The 17516-nt window shown below is 47.9% G+C and overlaps 5 protein-coding genes and 2 long non-coding RNA genes across 8 annotated transcripts; 5 read left to right on the top strand and 2 right to left on the bottom strand.

Moving 5' to 3' along the window:
- The first annotated feature begins 78 nt into the window (after window positions 1–78).
- On the top strand, window positions 79–479 carry LOC117184501 (uncharacterized). Its single transcript, XR_004469899.1, has 2 exons — window positions 79–239; window positions 312–479. It is a non-coding gene; the product is annotated as an uncharacterized lncRNA (long non-coding RNA).
- A 2186-nt stretch (window positions 480–2665) lies between these two features.
- On the bottom strand, window positions 2666–3565 carry LOC26534355 (uncharacterized). Its single transcript, XR_004469898.1, has 2 exons — window positions 3182–3565; window positions 2666–2881 (listed from the first exon to the last, which is right to left on the bottom strand). It is a non-coding gene; the product is annotated as an uncharacterized lncRNA (long non-coding RNA).
- On the top strand, window positions 2767–6549 carry LOC117183170 (carboxypeptidase B). The gene is made up of 5 exons (XM_015187158.2): window positions 2767–2890; window positions 4904–5573; window positions 5646–5756; window positions 5827–5981; window positions 6130–6549. Exons 1-5 carry the CDS (start codon window positions 2802–2804, stop codon window positions 6419–6421), a joined length of 1317 nt encoding a protein of 438 aa, XP_015042644.2. The 5' UTR covers window positions 2767–2801; the 3' UTR covers window positions 6422–6549.
- An 806-nt stretch (window positions 6550–7355) lies between these two features.
- On the top strand, window positions 7356–9290 carry LOC4813509 (carboxypeptidase B). 2 transcript variants are annotated; one of them, XM_001353201.4, is made up of 2 exons: window positions 7356–8360; window positions 8948–9290. In XM_001353201.4, the coding sequence occupies exons 1-2, from the start codon at window positions 7387–7389 to the stop codon at window positions 9252–9254; spliced, it is 1281 nt and encodes a 426-aa protein (XP_001353237.3). In that variant the 5' UTR covers window positions 7356–7386; the 3' UTR covers window positions 9255–9290. The 2 variants fall into 2 exon arrangements, with proteins under 2 accessions (XP_001353237.3, XP_033238897.1); XM_033383006.1 differs by lacking the exon at window positions 8948–9290 and adding an exon at window positions 8419–8669.
- Window positions 9291–9409: 119 nt separating this feature from the next.
- Window positions 9410–10902, top strand: LOC4813564 (carboxypeptidase B). Its single transcript, XM_001353202.4, has 3 exons — window positions 9410–9522; window positions 9579–10481; window positions 10536–10902. The coding sequence occupies exons 1-3, from the start codon at window positions 9440–9442 to the stop codon at window positions 10831–10833; spliced, it is 1284 nt and encodes a 427-aa protein (XP_001353238.4). The 5' UTR covers window positions 9410–9439; the 3' UTR covers window positions 10834–10902.
- A 583-nt stretch (window positions 10903–11485) lies between these two features.
- On the top strand, window positions 11486–13035 carry LOC4813596 (carboxypeptidase B). The gene is made up of 3 exons (XM_001353203.4): window positions 11486–11610; window positions 11675–12571; window positions 12627–13035. Exons 1-3 carry the CDS (start codon window positions 11537–11539, stop codon window positions 12928–12930), a joined length of 1275 nt encoding a protein of 424 aa, XP_001353239.2. The 5' UTR covers window positions 11486–11536; the 3' UTR covers window positions 12931–13035.
- Window positions 13036–13448: 413 nt separating this feature from the next.
- Window positions 13449–14968, bottom strand: LOC4813344 (carboxypeptidase B). Its single transcript, XM_001353199.3, has 3 exons — window positions 14813–14968; window positions 13853–14743; window positions 13449–13789 (listed from the first exon to the last, which is right to left on the bottom strand). The coding sequence occupies exons 1-3, from the start codon at window positions 14878–14880 to the stop codon at window positions 13492–13494; spliced, it is 1257 nt and encodes a 418-aa protein (XP_001353235.2). The 5' UTR covers window positions 14881–14968; the 3' UTR covers window positions 13449–13491.
- Between the last annotated feature and the right edge of the window lie 2548 nt (window positions 14969–17516).

Raw genomic sequence — 17516 nt, forward strand, 5'->3', positions numbered from 1 at the left:
ATTTAACGGTCTTTTAGTCAACTTCCTGACACAGTGACTGCCATATATTTACATCTGGCTATGTCTACATAATGCATTGTTACTGCTTTCTCTACAGGGATACCCTCTAACCAAATATTGAACCTGCTGAGTGGAGGCATTGAGTCATTCTTTCAACATTTCTGGATCTAATACAATAAAAGGACTCATGGAAGAATTGAAGAGAAAAAAAGTAGAGTCCATTGTAATAAGAGGAGACCGTAAGTATCATTTTAAAAACAGGATATCCTGTAGTCTTCCATCCACCAATCTGTTTATGCATATTCCCCCAGAATTTCCTTCTGTATTGCCATGCCATAGACACGCAAAGGCCCGGGCAGAAGGAAGTCCTTTCCCAGTCAGTCACTCAGTCAGTTGGTCCTCGGTGGAACCCGTTCTGAAGTATGCACATTATGTCATTAGCATGTTGGCAAATATAAAGGGCCCAAAGTTTTGTTAAATTTTTTCGTTATTTTTGCCGCTCTTTTGGCCCCTGCTGCCCTGATGGCTGTCTCCTGTTTGGAATGACGAACTGTACGAGTAATGTACCATAAAATGGTTTACAAATTAACGAACAAAATTCCAAACAATTATGCCCAAACGAATTTCAGATTGGTTGAAAGTTTCGCCTGGACCTGCCCCCAAAACAAGAGGCAATGGGCAATCCCCGAGTTATTTGTCATGCGGCAGGGCAATTTAACTTTTGTTTATGCAATTTGGCATAGTTTTTGATTAGAGTAAATGGTCCGATACGAGTAGTCCGAGTAGATCCCATCCCAAGCCAATAAACACCCCATTAAAACTAAGGCAGTGTACCGATACGATATCATACATACCATAGAGTTTTCATGTTCATGGTTAAGGCCGCACGCATCTTTTGTCCACTGAGGTTTTTCAGATGCAAATCTCTCTCGCCATTCAAAGCCATATGCCTTGAAAGCAAAACAATATAACACACAAAATAGTAGATCTTTCCTTATATACAGTATACAATAGACAATACGCAAAAAACAGAGCTAAAGCGCGATGTCTGAGCCAAGATAGCGAATTTTTAATTGAATTTTTGAATTTGCCGCGTGCAAGGAAAGTTGAATGCCCTGTGCCGCTGGCTCTGGCTCTGGCTTTGGCTGTGGCTCTGGAAGCTGTCTGGCTCTTGGCTAATAAATAAATTTAAATGATTTAGAACACAAATCAAGAACCGGCATTAAGCCAGTCGCATAGTCATTAAGCTTAAGCAGCTGGACAAATTTTAAATGTAAATTAAATCGGATAAACTAGTTTCGAGTTTCACCGGAAATATGGATCTGGCAATGGATCTGCACGGCGGCTCATTTGTTCATCATCTGCTCCCTCGACGATCTCCCAGAGTGCAGGTCCGATCTCTGTTGGTCTTCGAACGATCCGAAGTGCGGAAGTGCCCCAAGCTATGGCCAAGTGTTATAATTACACACAAAAGCGAGATCGAAAGCAAAGTCAAGACATCACCGGCGATCAGCACCATTGATTTGAAGATGTATTGATGATGGCTGATGGCGTTGAGTGACCTGCCTTCTGTCTGTCCTAAGACGATCATGATCGTGACGTTGAAAAGCTCTCGATGATTTAATGAACTCCATTTGGATAATGGGATGAACTGTAACCAGACATGGGCTTCCGCCTTTTTTTCGATGGTACGACCTTGTTAAATTGGAAAGGTCAGTGCCCAAGTGTCTGCCCATCACATCTTTAACTTTCAAATGGAATTCATAGAACACCCATACTTGCCCCATCACCACCATCAGCGGCTTGACATTAGGAAGCCAATACGAGTTCCTCTATAAAAACCAGAATATAAACAAGCAACGGCTTCAGAATCGATTCACGAACCGCCACATGCGGATGCAAAAAATATCCACAAATAAAGAACCGAAAGAACAGAAATTGTTGCTGTGCGTCAGTCAAAGTGATCAAATTATAGAAAACAAGTTTCCAATCTTCGATTTTCGATCTGCGACAAACCAATCAAACAAACAAATTATCGCACGCAATTAAAGAAAAGAAAAAGTTCGCAACCAAGGAATTAGCATACACCTAAAAGACCCAAAAGAGTCAATATCCCCCAACCCCCATAAGTTCTAATCGGAAATATATATAGACAAGACGCGTGCCGCGTTTGTCTTGGAATAGCCATAGGGTTGACGGGCTGTTGGGTTGTCGGGTTGTCGGGTTGCCTTCCCGCAGCTTGTCTCGTGACGCGTTCGAAGCTCCGATCTGTTTGGATCTCGGAAACTGGTCGTGGTAGAGCCCTGACCTTGACACTCACTTTTCTAAACAATAAGCGCGGCTCCGAAACCATTTTTCGGCTTCGGTTTTCGGCGATATTTTTTGGCCAGCATCGTCTTCTTTCTCGGCCGCATTTCAAGCTGCCCGTCAGTCTTCGCCCGAACCGGAGATGGAACGCACGGATCGCGCCTCTTAGCCCACACAAGCCCATGTCCAGCCAAAGAAATGATTAACTAGTTATCGTAACTAAAAAGTTTTTGTGTACTCTTCGCATTCGTTGCATAATCGTGCATCAAGTGCAGCGTGCAAAGCGGCAAAACGGCAAATAAAACAATACAAATACAAATACAAATACAAGTGAATAAAACTAAAGAAAATAAAAGCGTGTGCTTGTCCATGCAACTGCATATTTTAATACATAATTGGCCAGACGATTAAACAAAAGATCGTGGCGCATATAAACATATACACATAGATATAGACATAATCGGAGGCCAGTTGGTAGTTCGAGTAGTGCAAAAATGTGGCAGCGGATCGTGTGCAGCTTGACGCTATGTCTGATCGGATTGGCGGGCACCAGTCTCGCCAACAATCTGGCCGGCTATGAAGGGTAATGATAAAAGATACACGAATTAATTATAATACCAAGCAAAACAACAACAACAACACAAGCAAGAAACAAGTAAAAGCAAGCAAAATTAATCTGAAAATGTAGTACCCATCAATCAAGCAAGCCCATCCTTAGGGCCAGTCGTTAATTGACTTTTTTTTTTTTGTGGTTTGCCAAAATTTTTTTAAAGTGTTTAACATATAATGGACCTCGACTAGTAGTTGGTCGCATCGTCTTAAAAACGGGTTTCACATCTTCGCACCGAGGCCCTGCCCTGCCCCTTAAACTTACCCTCCAGCTCCCACGTCCTAATGTCGTCGGAAGCGTTGGGTCTCTATCAACTGGATGACGCCCAGTGCTAGGCATCCAAGCATTACGTAGCTGTCCAGTTTGCTGGCCTCGCACGTCTTCAATTTCAGGGCCATATACGGTATCATCAGTACGGATGCTAGCCACAGATAGCGAAAGATCTTATAGATCAATTGGAACAATTTTTGAATCGGATTCGGCATTGTTGAAACTCCTATTTCTTATTTGGATCGTAAAATGATATGCCACCTGGAATCAGCTCAGGATATTTGACAGTTTGTTTCTATAAAGAAATTTGATTTTCTATTTCAAGGAATACTCGTAGTTGATTTGGATTTTGTTCTGTAACTCCCTTTTCTGTAGTTCGGAACAGATTACTAAAATGAAAGTAAATCCTATGGGTATTTTATGGTTAAAAAAAACTAATTTCTAATTATAAATTAAAGCTCTATAGTTCCATGAATGCTATGTACTTTATACCCACCTTTATTTCTTCAATGAGTAACGACTGCCACTACTCAAACAGAGCCCATGGTCGATGGCAGCGATTAGAAGCCGTCATTATGAGTATCACTAAACGTTTTGTCGTTTTGGTCAGTGGCCAGCAGCCGTATAAACGGCAATTCCATTGATAATTTGCGCGATTTGTAATTGCGAAGCTATCGCCGGGGCAAAATGTTCACCAGACAGAATCCACCAGCAGCACAGCAGCATGCGGTGTGTACTCCACGATGATGGATGATTGCTTTGCGGTCGCAGTCCACCAATGTGGCCCACTACGTAGATACTCCGTACTCCGTACTCCGTATTCCGAATTCCGTATGGCAATGGCAATCATCAATTGGTTGCTTCCTGCCGCAGCCCTCTTGGTCCCCGTCTAGAGGGGTTTGGGTTTCAACACCCAAAGTAGATGCTAAACATTCAGAGATATACATAAATAGTGGGTATATACATTTCCACAAGGCCTTCCGATCAACAATGGCTCCTCATTTGGTTTACAATTTGTTTGGGAAAACTAACAAATTCATAGATGGTAAACCGTATCTTTATGTAAAAATGAAAAATGATAATCCAGGGGGGGTCTTAATTAAATTATCATTGAATTCCGCTGTCGGCGGCCGCACGTGATTCGCTTTTCGGTGCCGTGTCTTTGTCATGTCATCCACAGTTGCAGGGAAGAGATGAATATGCATGGACCTAAAGACGTTGCTTGTTTGGCATTGCCATTGCTGCCTGTTGCTTCATTATTTCTAGTCCGTAGTCGGCAGTCCGTGGTCCGCCTATTCCGTTGTGTGGAATTTAACGAAATGATAAATTGGCCACAAATTCGTGAGAGGTGGCAAAACGCCAACAAATACGATGGGAGGAGAGACGGCCGAGCCGATCCGCTTTGCATAAATTTATGAATCAACAACTCACTTTGACGCCGCTGCGAGGGCGAGAGCGAGGGCCGTAAATTAATTTGTTGTCCAATTAGCTAGAGATACATGTGGAGCAATCATCGGGATTTCCCACCCACCCCCCGACGAGTACAGTGTTGGGTCGGGACTCGAGTCGCCTTATTATAATAAAGTAATCGATGCTGTGTACGAGTTCTAATAGTATCAGACTCGAACTTCCAGTCGCTGAATGTCTCCTTGGGATATCTGAATAAACTAGATGCTAGTTAGGGATGTTTTTTAAATGGTTTAACTCTTCTTTTAGCTATACGAAATACACTGTGGAACATGGCAATGAGAGCGCCTTCCGCTATATGGTCGACCTGCAGACGAACGATGCGGATCTGGACTTCTGGCTGCTCACCCGCAACACGTCCGTGCTGACAGTGGGTCCCACACGCAAGTCGCAGTTCGAGTCGCGCCTCTCCAATCTGGGCGTCAGCTATCAGGTGCAGCCGCTGATGGAGCTAATGGCCGCCCTGCAGGCCAACAGCACCTATGCGGACGAGGATGGGGAGTACGAGGAGTGCCAGGAGGCCGACTGTAGGGAGTCGCAGCGACCACGTCGTCGGTCACGTCGTCAGGCGCGTGGCTTCTTCTCTCACTATCCGCGCTACAACGAGATCCTCAGCTTCATGAGCGGCCTGGCCTCACGCTATCCCCAGTACTGTCGCTACGAGTCCCTGGGGCGCTCCAACGAGGGCCGCCACATTGCCGCGCTCTCGATTTCGCTGAACGCCAGGACGCGATCGCGCCGTGTGGCTTACATCCAGGCGGCGGCCCATGGCAGGGAATGGATCACCACACAGACGGTGCTGTATCTGGCCTACGAGCTGTTGAGCAATCTGCGTGCCTTCCAGAGGGTGCTGCAGGATGTGGAGGTGTTCCTGGTGCCGCTGGTCAATCCCGATGGCTATGAGTACACGCACACATCGGTAGGTGGTGGAAGAGACGGAGTGGATTGTGCCTTCTCTATACTCTATACGTTATTCGATGAATTCTTTCAGGATCGCTTCTGGCGGAAGAACCGTCATCGGTATGCCGGCCATGCCTGCTCTGGAGTGGACATCAATCGGAACTTTGGCAACCATTGGAACTACCAGGGCGCCAGTCAGAACGTAGGCGACTTGTTGCACCGACATTGACCTTCCGACTTAATCCGTCTCACTCTTTCCGCCCAAACAACAGCTCTGTTCGGAGGTGTACTCGGGCACGGCCCCCAACTCTGAGCCGGAAACGTCGGCCGTGGTGCGCTATTTGGAATTCAATCGGAATCGTGTGAAACTCAGCCTGGATGTTCACTCATTTGGCAAATTCATTTTTTATCCCTACGGCTATGCGAAGTGAGTATCCAGGGGTCGTGTCCAGGGGGTGTCCAGACATGGACCGAAAAGAAATTCAATTTACTTTTCAATTATTTGCTAAAAGCAATTAAATCCGAATATTTCTGCCACTGTATTCCATTTAAATTCGCATCCTCCCTCCACACAGAAACACCGTGCCCCCCACCGTGGGAACGCTGCGCTCGGTGGCCCTGAGAGCCGCCAACCAAATCGGAAAGTACCGTGGCACCCGCTACACCACCGGCACCTCTGCCTCGATTCTGTACGAGGCTTCCGGCAGCTTGGATGACTTTGCCTACGGCAGCCTGGGCATACCACTGTCCTACACGCTCGAGCTGCCCGGCGATGAGTTCCATGTGCCATCCTCCGACATCATACACGTCTGCAAGGAGACGTTTGCCGGCTTCGTTGAGTTCATTCGGCATGTTAGTCTGTACTAGAAGTGCCTTGCCGTTGTGTCCGTATCTGTAAACTGTTTAAGCAAATTGAATTTAATTGTTTGTTAACTATACTAATTAGGGATTAAGCATTAAAGAGATGAATATTATAACTGAATTGCTAAAGGAAATGCTGAGAATAGATGGAGAAATTAATTGAAAAAATTCGATAATTGACTTATAGCAGTTGAAAATCGGTAAACAACAGGAGTATTCCCGTCAACGTTGAATGACTGAATAATAAATAGTCTTTTTAGATACAATAGAATCGCAATAGATAACACGACGCAGAATAGTCGCTTACATAAGAATAGCTGATTTATGAGATTGATGACGAGGAAAGCAACCAAATTTTTGGGAAATTAACAAAACGACAGGAAAATGGACGGATGAGGCCTGATGCTGAGACTTATTTATTATTTTCAGCCGTTTCTTTGTGGATTTTGTGGGAGTCCTTCCTCTCAAACATCCAGCAGTGTCTTAAAGGCATCAGGGGTTCACGGAAATTTCTTATCTAAGTAGTTTAAACTTTTTTTTAAAGGATTATATGTACACTTTTATCTTTTCTCTTTCGATTTTTGATAGTATCGATGTTAGCCAGAAAATCGAAAAAATGTGATGCAAAGCGCAAAAATCGTCGAATATTCCGAAGACGCACCTGTATTCGAAAAGGACTCAACAGTTTGCCACCACCATGGCGGTGCACCTGGTGCTCCATGGCCTTAAACAGGCAATAGCTTTACTTTTATTCGCTGTTCAGCCGGTTGTTCCAGTGACTAGCTATTCTCCATCCCTGCCGGCCAAAAGGGGGCTATTTTCTTTAAGCCATAAACGGAAGCATATAAACGATGTCGCGCTGGTATCGTTGGAAGTCGGCAGTATGTCTCCAATAAAATGATAAACTTTGATAATACGATCAGTTCGGTTAACAATTGGTAGCTCAGTGAATATCGGGCAATCAGACAGCGATGACATTGATTGGACATATAATTTTTCTGCTGTTGTTGCAGTCCAGTGTACTGCTCGCCTGGCAGGACTACAAGGACTACCAGGTCTATGAGCTGACACCGCGGGATAGTAGCGAAGAGAGCCTACTGCGAAAGTTGGCCAGGGAGAAGCCGCAATGGGATTTTCTTGGTCCCATTCGCTGGCACAACGAGAGCACGGTTCGGGTCATGCTGCCCCCCGAGGAAGCCTCCAGTTTGGTCAGTCTCTTCGACAGCCACCAACTGAGATATCGACTGCTGATCAAGGATCTGTCTCCACTGGTGCAGGCCCAACGTGCGGAGAATCTGCGCAGCAAGCAGCGCCTCCAACTGCCCCACATCGATGTGCTGGCGGCCTTCTACACCCACGCCGAGATCAATGCCTATCTGGACAGCCTGCCCGAGCGGTATCCCAAGAGGGCCCAGGTCAAGCAGTTTGGATGGAGCTACGAGCGTCGTCCCCTCAAAGTGCTGACGATCAGCAACGGGGATGGACGTCGAAATAAGCCGGTGATCCTCATCGATGGCACTGTCCATGCGCGCGAGTGGATCTCACCCTCGATGGCCCTGTACATTATCCAGCAGCTTCTAGACAACTATGAGGGGAATCAGGAACTGTTGCAGGACTACGACTGGGTCATTATGCCTGTGGTCAATGCGGATGGGTACGAGTACACCCACTCGGAGTCGCGCTACTGGCGCAAGACAAGGAAGCCCACCACCGATCCGGATTGTGTGGGCACGGATATCAATCGAAACTTTGCCCACGAATGGGGACACGATGCGGGCTCTTCGTCGGATCCCTGCGAGGATATCTACCGTGGCGAGCGTCCCTTCGATCAGCCCGAGTCGCAGGTTCTGCGGGATATTCTCCTGCAGTACAGCCCGCGTCTCAAGTGGTATCTGTCGCTCCACTCCTACGGCAACTATTTTCTTTTGCCCTGGGGATACACGAAGTAAGTAAAATGCATTAGCATTTTAAGGTAGAACGCCGCGCTAAAAGTTGAATCTCAGCACCAGATTTACGGATTCAAACAGATATTCTTGATAAGATCCCTCTGGAAAAGGTTCATGACCAGAATACGAGTCCTCGTCCCAGGATTCCTCATCCCATCCTAAACGGAAGTTTCTATTTACCGTTTACCGTCACTTGATTGCCGTATGTTCAGGATACCCTCACTGTAATAGTCCTCTGTCTGAAGAGCAGCTCCAAGTCGATTGGGAATCGCAGAGAAGCCGAGTGCTGCAACAATTAGGAACAACAACAATAAAGGATATACTCTCTTTATAAAGACCCCTGGGTTGCCTCAAGACTACGTAATACAACATTCTCGGGTTACAATGTGTTAGAGCACACATGGGATTTATGGGACATGTCGAGATAATGAATACATATGAATCATATGAATATTAGAAAACCGTTGGACACTCCTCACTTTGTATTGCAATAAGAAACAAAGATGTGGCCTACATTGGAGTATTGGAGTAAATGGAGTAATAGTTATATTGCTATTATTATATTATCCTTCTTATTCCTTTCTAGCAATTTACCTGAGAACTATCAGGACATGATGGACGTGGCCGAAGCTGGAGCCTTCGCGATTGTCCATTCCACCAACGGCATCTATAGTTATGGCAGCACCTACTATGTCCTGTATCCCACCTCGGGCGATACGGCGGACTACGCACTGGGCGTGGCCAATGCTACAGTGGCCATGACCATGGAGCTGCCTGCCGGCGGATTCTCCGGCTTCGATCCCTGGGTCTCGCACATCGAGCGCCTGGTCACGGAAAGTTGGGTGGGCGTGCGTGCCATGGCCGCGGAGGTGATAAGGCGCTACCCATCATAGTTTGAAGATCGTAAATAAAGAGATATTAAAGTCGAATTGCGCCAGCTCTGATCTGTGTGTGCGATCGGACGAGCTTTCTATTATTTATTGATGCGCAAACCGATTAGATAGGGAGACGGTTGGCTCTGGCGGGCGGGTATTTATGCGGGTATGCACGGCACGCGGTCGCTTAGTCGCTTAGTTATATGACGATGACGAACCTCTTGGGTCTGCTTGTTCTCTTGCTGGGAGGTTTGGCTCTGGTGGCCGCCGATCAAGGCTATGAAGGGTAAGGAAAGAATGGACCTGTGTCCACTGGTTGGTAATCGATGGAGATCCTTATAGCTACCGCATCTACGAAGTGACACCACAAAATGCTGTCCAAGGAAAACTCCTGCACCAGCTCAGTCTGGAGGGATTCGACTTTCTTAGCGAGAGCCGTCTGCCGGGTAGGCCATCGCGGGTAATCGTCAGTCCCGCTCAGCTGGAGACCTTTGAGACGGTGCTCCGAGGCCAGAAGCTGGCCCACACCCTCGTCAATGACAACCTGGGCGCCTCAATAGCCAAGGAGTTTGCTTTGCGCCAACTGCAGCGCCGCCTCAGCCCTATCACGGGCAAGGGTCGCCTGAGCACGGAGCGCTACTACACCCACGAGGAGATCATTAACTACATCGACGATCTGGCCGATCGCTTCCCCAGGCGCGTGTTCGTGAAGACCGTGGGCTGGTCCTTTGAAAGGCGTGTGCTCAAGACCATCACCATCACCAACGGGGATGGGCGCTCTGGCAAGAAGGTGATCTTCATGGACGGTGGCTTCCATGCCCGCGAGTGGATATCCCCGGCGGCGGTGTTGTACGTGATTGATCAACTGGTGGAGCAGTTTGAGCAGAACGCAGATCTCCTAGAAGACTACGACTGGGTTATCTTACCCCTAGTCAATGCTGATGGCTATGAGCACTCTCAGAGCAGCACCCTGTCCCGTATGTGGCGCAAGACCCGCCAGCCGTACACTTACGCCGGACAGACCTGCTATGGGGCTGATCCCAACCGCAACTTTGGTTTCCATTGGAACGAGGAGGGTGCCTCCTCCAACCCCTGTGCGGACACGTATGCCGGTCCAACGCCATTCTCCGAGCCCGAGACCATCGTGGTTCGAGATCTAATGCACTCGCTGGCGGATCGCGGCGTCATGTACCTGACCATCCACTCCTATGGCAACTATATCCTCTACCCTTGGGGCTGGACCAGGTGGGTATCGAATTCTAGCCTCTTATGGCCTAGTCTTAAAAGTTGATCTTCCAGCGACCTGCCCGACACCTGGGAGGATCTGGATGCAGTGGCCCGGACTGGCGCCGAGGCCATTAAGGCCGTCACGGGAACTGTCTACACCTATGGCTCCTCCACCAATGTCCTGTACATTGCAGCCGGGGCCAGCGACGATTACGGTTTCTATGCGGGCTTCAACATCTCCATCACCATGGAGCTGACGGGCGCTGGCAGCATCGGCTTCAATCCCCCAGTCACGCGCATCGACGAGTTCGTGACCGAGACTTGGATCGGCATTCGTGCCATGGCCGAGAAGCTCATCGAGATTTACTAGAAGTCCATCAGTTTTGGATACCATTTTTTTTTTATTTGCTGAATAAAATATATACAAATGTTATCAAAATTTTAGCAAACCGATCACAGAGAAACGGAAAAGACGGGACTGGACAGGAATGGATATTAACGGACCTGAACAGACACGAACGAACATGCATATGTAGCTCGTACATTTTACTTTCTACATTCTACATTGTGAAACCTCTATGAAGTCTGAAAGTTATCTACATGTCAGCTCGATGTTAACTACATGAAGGCCTGTTTAAACGGGTCAGCAGTAGTTTGGCAGCATTCGTAGCGGTGGGTGTTGTTGAATGCAACATTTTCGAAGCGTTATGTGTTCTGTAATAATGTGCAAAATTCTGATTATATTAGTGACACGGAAACATGCTGCCACGCTGCGCCTGGTAGCTGGTAGTATCAATTTTCGGCTATAAAGACTTTAAAGGGGGACTCGTCAAACCAATTCGTGTATTCCGGGTAATATTTCTCAGTGCATTCGATAACACATTAACAATGTTCTGTTCATTTTATTGTTAACAATCATCATCTCTCATAAAGTTATTTTTTCCTGATTTGAAACCTTTCTCGTTGATTAGGCAATGATAACGATTCAATATACCAGTATGCCAGGCCGTACGTATACTCTGGCGATATGAAGCTCAGAATTTTATTTCTCCGCGGACTTGCGACGTGGAAAGATGGGCGTTTTGTGGATTGTACTCGCTCTCAGCTGCCTGGGCCTGACGGAGGTCCAGTCCAACAAATACGAAGGGTAGGACACTTGAAGAATACTCTTCATTCTCATGGATATCCTAAAACTTTACAGATTCGTTTAGGTTCAAGATCTATGAGGTCCAAACGAAAGCCCGTTCGGCTGCGATGGATCAGGCCCTGGCTGAGTTAGCCAAGAATGAATCGTACTATGAGGTGTTCTCGAGCGGCAGTCAGCCGGCACGCATCATGGTCCATCCCGAGGAGCAGGTGAACTTCGTCCAGCTCATGGACGGACACTCCTTGAGCTATAAGGTCCTTAACAACAACGTGGGTTTCACTCTGCGACGACAGTTTGCTAGGAATCGCATTCTGCGCAACAGGTTCCCCTACACAGGCAACGGGCGACTGGGCACGGAGCGGTTTTACAGTCACGGAGAGATCAACCAGTTCATTGAGGACTTGGCCGAGAAGCATCCTCGCCGCGTGTTCGTCAAGACCGTGGGAAAGAGCTACGAGAGGCGCCTCATGAAGACTGTCACGATCACGAACGGGGATGGTCGCCGAAACAAGAACATCATCTTTGTGGATGGCGGGTTCCATGCTCGTGAGTGGATCTCTCCCGCTGCTGTCGTGTACCTGATCGATGAGCTTGTGAACAATCTGGCCGACAATGCCGATCTGCTGCTGGACTATGACTGGGTCATCTTGCCCGTGGTCAACCCGGATGGCTATGAGTATACCCAGCTGTCGGAGGAAACGCGCATGTGGCGCAAGACACGCAAGCCGAGCAGCCCCGACTGCATTGGCACGGATCCAAACCGCAACTTTGACTTCCACTGGAACGAGGAGGGAGCCTCCGAGGATCCTTGCGCCCAGACCTACGCAGGTTCGAAGGCGTTCTCGGAGCCGGAGGCCGTGGTGGTGAGCGACCTCATCCACAGCTATGCCGATCGCGGTAAAATGTATCTCACCCTGCATTCCTTTGGACCCTACATCCTCTACCCATGGGGCTGGAGCTCGTAAGTTCATCTCCGGTTGCAGTCTTAGAATATCTTAATTTTCTGTTCTTCATAGGGACCTGCCGGACACTGTTGATGATCTGCACGAGGTAGCCAAGGCAGGCTTCGATGCCATTCTCGAGGCCACGGGCACCCTCTACGAAATCGGTTCGTCCACCAACGTTCTGTACGTGGCTGCTGGGGCCAGCGATGATTATGCCTTCAATGCAGGCTTCCCCATATCGTTCACCATGGAACTGCCGCCCGGCGGCACTGGCTTCGATCCACCAGCCTCAGCCATCGATGATATGGTCAAGGAGACCTGGGTTGGTATTGCGGCCATGGCTCGCAAGGTGGTTCAAAAGTATCCGCTGGCATAATGCTCTGAACATGCTCTCAATAATAAATTCATTTAGGAATAGTTTCAGGTTATCAGATATAACCATAATAAAAGCTGCAGCAATATCAGATCTGGGTCGATAAAATACTAGAACTTCATACCTCGCGGACATTCCCAGTTAGCCCCAGATAGCCATGTTATTGCTATGTTACCCCTTATCGGCCACTATCTGGAATCTATGCCACCAATATCTATTCTATTTCCAGTGATAGCCATCAGAGCTGATCGTGAGGGTTAATTTGTCCATTTTTGAGGAACTTTGATAAGCCAGGCCACTACGGCAGAACGGGAGGCTATGCCACTTGACTTAGGAGGGCACTCCATGATCTCAATTAGCAGACAGCTGCGATAGCTGCGGCTAGAGTCGAGTGGCTCACCTCAAATAAAGCCTGTGTGTCAATGCCACAACTCGAGCGCGACACGCCCGAACAACTCCCAATCGCCCAGTGGGGCGCCCCTGGGACGGAAACGGAATTCGAAATGAGGCCCGAAAGTGAGTAGGGGGATTGGGGAATATCGGCGGGCGTTTTATTGCACTCGTTTAGTAGTTTTCGACGACCTTTTGGGCCATGGCCTTGATGCCCGTCCAGGTCTCGTCGACGTAGGGCAGGATCTGGGCAGTGGTGGGATTGAAGCCGGTGCCGCCAGCAGGCAGCTCCATGGTGATGGAGATGGGGAACTCGGCCACCGCGAAGGCGTAGTCATCACTGCCGCCAGCAGCAGCGTACAGGACATTGGTGGAGCTGCCCACAGTGTACTTGGTTCCAGTGGAAGCCTTGATGGCGGCTGCTCCAGCCTGGGCCACATTATCGATGTCGCGCCAGCTGGCGGGCAGAGCGCTAGAGAAAATGGGGATGCGGTTTAATTTTTGCGGCGAGCTGATCTCTCACGCCATCACTTACGAGGTCCAGCCATAGGGATAGAGCAGATAGTTGCCGTACGAGTGGAGGGTAAGATAGAACTTGCCACGACCCTTCAGGTTGAGCAACAGATCGCGCACCAGTTGAGTCTCCGGCTCGGAGAAGGCGGTCTGTCCCTTGAAGGTGTCGTCACAGGAGTAGCTCGAGGCGCCCACCTCGCCCCAGTGGTAATCGAAGTTGCGGTTGGCATCGGTGCCGTAGCAGGAAGCGCTAGCGGGCTTGCGGGTCTTGCGCCACATGCGGGTGCTGGTGTGAGTGTACTCGTAGCCATCGGGATTCACCACTGGAAGGATGACCCAGTCGTAGTTCTTCAGGAGAGCCGAGTTGGCGGCAAAGTTCTCCACCAGCTGGTGGATCACGTACAGAGCACCGGCGTGGGCGATCCACTCACGGGCATGGATGCCGGCATCCAGGAAGATCACGCTCTTGCCGGTCTTGCCATCGCCGTTGCTGATGGTGATCGTCTTGATGTCGCGGTTCTCGTACGACTTGCCGGCCACCTGGACGGACACACGGCTGGGATAGGCCGCGGCGAGCTCGTCCAGATAGGCATTGATCTCGGAGTGGCGGTGGAAGGCCGAGAAGCTGATGCTGCGCGCGGTAGAACGCTGGGCCATGAGACGCTGGCTCTGGTTCTCCAACTGCTCCTGCCTGAGGGACACGCCCAGATCCTGGTCGACCACTGAGTACTCAACGCCGAACTTCTGCAGCAGCTGCTCGAAGCCGACCTGGTCCTTTGGCTGCACCATCACGCGGCTGGCAGCCTCCAGAGAGCGTGGCAAGTCGAAGAAATCCAAGTCCGCATTTCGGGACAGCCGCAGCAGCAGCTCCTTCTCGAACACGGTGCGCGTATTGATGTCGTAGATCTTGTAACTATGGATGATCCGCTACCGTCACTCATCTGGTACTACACCAGTCCATCCTCCCTCCCATCTTACTCACCCATCGTAGCTGTCTGCTGCCAAGGCAGTGCCGCACAGCAGCAGCAGGAAAGCGAAAGACTTAAGCATTTTGTCGGCTCCGTTCCGTTGGCTTCTGGCACGGGGCGTCTATTGAGTTGTACAACCAACTGTCGCTACTTTATATAGGCATCTATTGCTACCACTTCTCGCCCATGGCGCTCAATGGTAGAGTATTCGACAGCTATCGTCTTATCGCGGCGAAGGCGATGCGCGTTGAAGAATTTGTTCCACACAGACCACAGTTATCAGTGCTATCAATGGGTGGATGGCTGATTTTCTGGTGGGGCTACGTTTCTAGTATTGTTGTTGTTCCTGTCAAAAGCTTGGGCAATTCATTGGAAAATCTCTCAAAATTTACAGTCAATGACAAGGTGGCTGACAGTTCAACTCTAAGTTAATGCCCTGCCCTGGTCTCGGGGCTTTACTCTTCTGCTCTTTGACGTTGAAGCAAATGAATTTCTGGTAAGTACTCAAGTACTAATAAGCGATTGGATTCGATGGAAACTGAATCGATCAAGTGTTTACACATTTTACAGGACAATGGGTGATACGAAAACTAAATATGTCAAGCCTATTTGCGGTTCACTTTATTTGCGATAAGAACTGCATTTCACTGTGAACACAGTGAACAACTTTCCCCATCAAGGACTTTTAAATCAAATTTTCTATTTGTCATTCAGCCATCGATATCTGCTATTTCTGGCCGGCCATTCCAAAAGAGTGACTCGTAAATTTTGGTCTTCTGGCTTTACGCAATAGCTCTTCTGATTTATATGCTGCTTTTGGCCTCGGTCTCTGGCCCCAGTTCTTGTGGCCGAACGAACAGTCAGTATCTCTCTCTGGCCGTCTAGGTCTCCGTCACCGTCTCTGTTTCAGTTATTTGATTGTTGGCAAAACGCGGCTTTATCAGCACGTTCTGTGTGTGGCAGTGCACCAAGAAAAAAGTTTCCACTTTAAAACAATGAAAACTCTGTATATGTATGTAGGTCCTGCAAAATGAATATCTAACAAAAGAAAAACGAAAAAGAACGTCTGAAACAGACAGCAACTAAAAAACTCACACTCTTCTGCCGCGCACACGAAATATATTTGAAAATTTATTGCATTTCATGAGTTTTTCCATATTTGTCTGCATTTGTAGGCAGAGTTTTGGTCGGAAAACTTTTGGCTGCTGCTGCTGCTGCTGCTTTTGCTCCCCAAACATGAACCACAACAAAAACGAGGAAGTTGCTTACTTAAAACTGACAATGAGCGCATGGAAATGACAAAAAACAGTACGGAAACTGTTGGCTCGTAATTTTGAACGGCCCATTGGAGGCGACAGGCTACCGAACTGTACGATTGCGAGTGTGTATATGGAACCACCACAGCCACTTCCCTTCATCCAACAGGACCCCACCCCAAGCCCAAACCCCACTGTGGAAGAGTTTTCATATTCCCTATGGAGATGAAAGGGTATATTGGGATAATAATTGAATTGGAATTCGATTACTCTTCGGTTAATTGAAGGAAAACCAACATAAAAAGTCGACTTCTTTTGTCGAAATTCCAACATTTGGGGATCAATCAATTACAATTGAATTGTAATCAATCAGTTTTTTAATATTCAATTGCATCTCCGTTTTGGCGCATAATATTTCTACAATTCGATTTCCATTCCATTCTAGATTCGATTTTTAAAGTTATAAAAGTTACAGGCCATCGACAGAGAAGTGTATGGTCCTATTTAATGAAAGGGTATCAACTATTTGCCTATCGGCTTTCTTCTTGAGTTTCTTTTTTTATGCAGTGCATGTGAGTGTCTAGAAAGTGAGCGTAGGGCGAGTGCGTTTGATTCACAGTTCTTTTGGCACTCTTTTCCTTTGCCTTTGCCTTTTCTTTTTGGCTTTGGAAAACTTTCACCAAAAGTCTTCCATCTGGCGGACAAAGCGGCATTGTTAGTCAGAGTTAGTCGTAGTCCTTAGAAAATTAACGCAGATATTCGTTATTTGCCAAGAGATTGATGGCAGTCCAGGGCTTAAAGCACTTTAATTGATATGGATAGGGGCACCGTTTTGGTCGAAAATACTTGTAAGTAGTTTTCAAAAATTCATTAGTCTGCCATTTGCAGTAATCCGTGGAAAAGTTGTGCCCCGCTGTGGATCTTTAATTTTCATTTTGCATAAATTACAATGCTGGCAATGACTAAGCCCTCAAAGGACCTGTTCTCCCCCTCCCCACTATAAAGCCGGGCATGAACTTGCGGCTTTTATTGCTCTATTAGATGGTGGAGGAGTAGGCAGAGACAGGGCCGGAAAGTGTTGAGTGTCAAAAACTTGGCCGCAGCCTGCTACGGGTAAGGGATTGAAACAGGAGCTGGGATTGGGGCTGGGGATGGATTTTAATTAAAATTCATCTTCACATTTAATCAAATCATGGCCACACCCTTCGGGAGGACTCCTTGGTCTGCCACTGACATCGACACTGGCTTCTAATTAAGTGCGAAAAATCGTTAAATGTAAAATCAAATCGTGCAAAAAGTAATTGGAGAAACTTCGACGAAAAGCCGGGGGTAAGCTCTGAGGCGCCACCAAATAGCAGTGAATGGGGTAAATTGTTTTCATTGTTAAGGCCACAGAAACCTGGTTGGGGGTTAAGTGGGTGGCTGGCTGGTGTCAAATATTTACAATCTATTATGTAATCTC

Source organism: Drosophila pseudoobscura, chromosome X (assembly GCF_009870125.1).
Source record: "Drosophila pseudoobscura strain MV-25-SWS-2005 chromosome X, UCI_Dpse_MV25, whole genome shotgun sequence".
NCBI lineage: Eukaryota > Metazoa > Arthropoda > Insecta > Diptera > Drosophilidae > Drosophila > Drosophila pseudoobscura.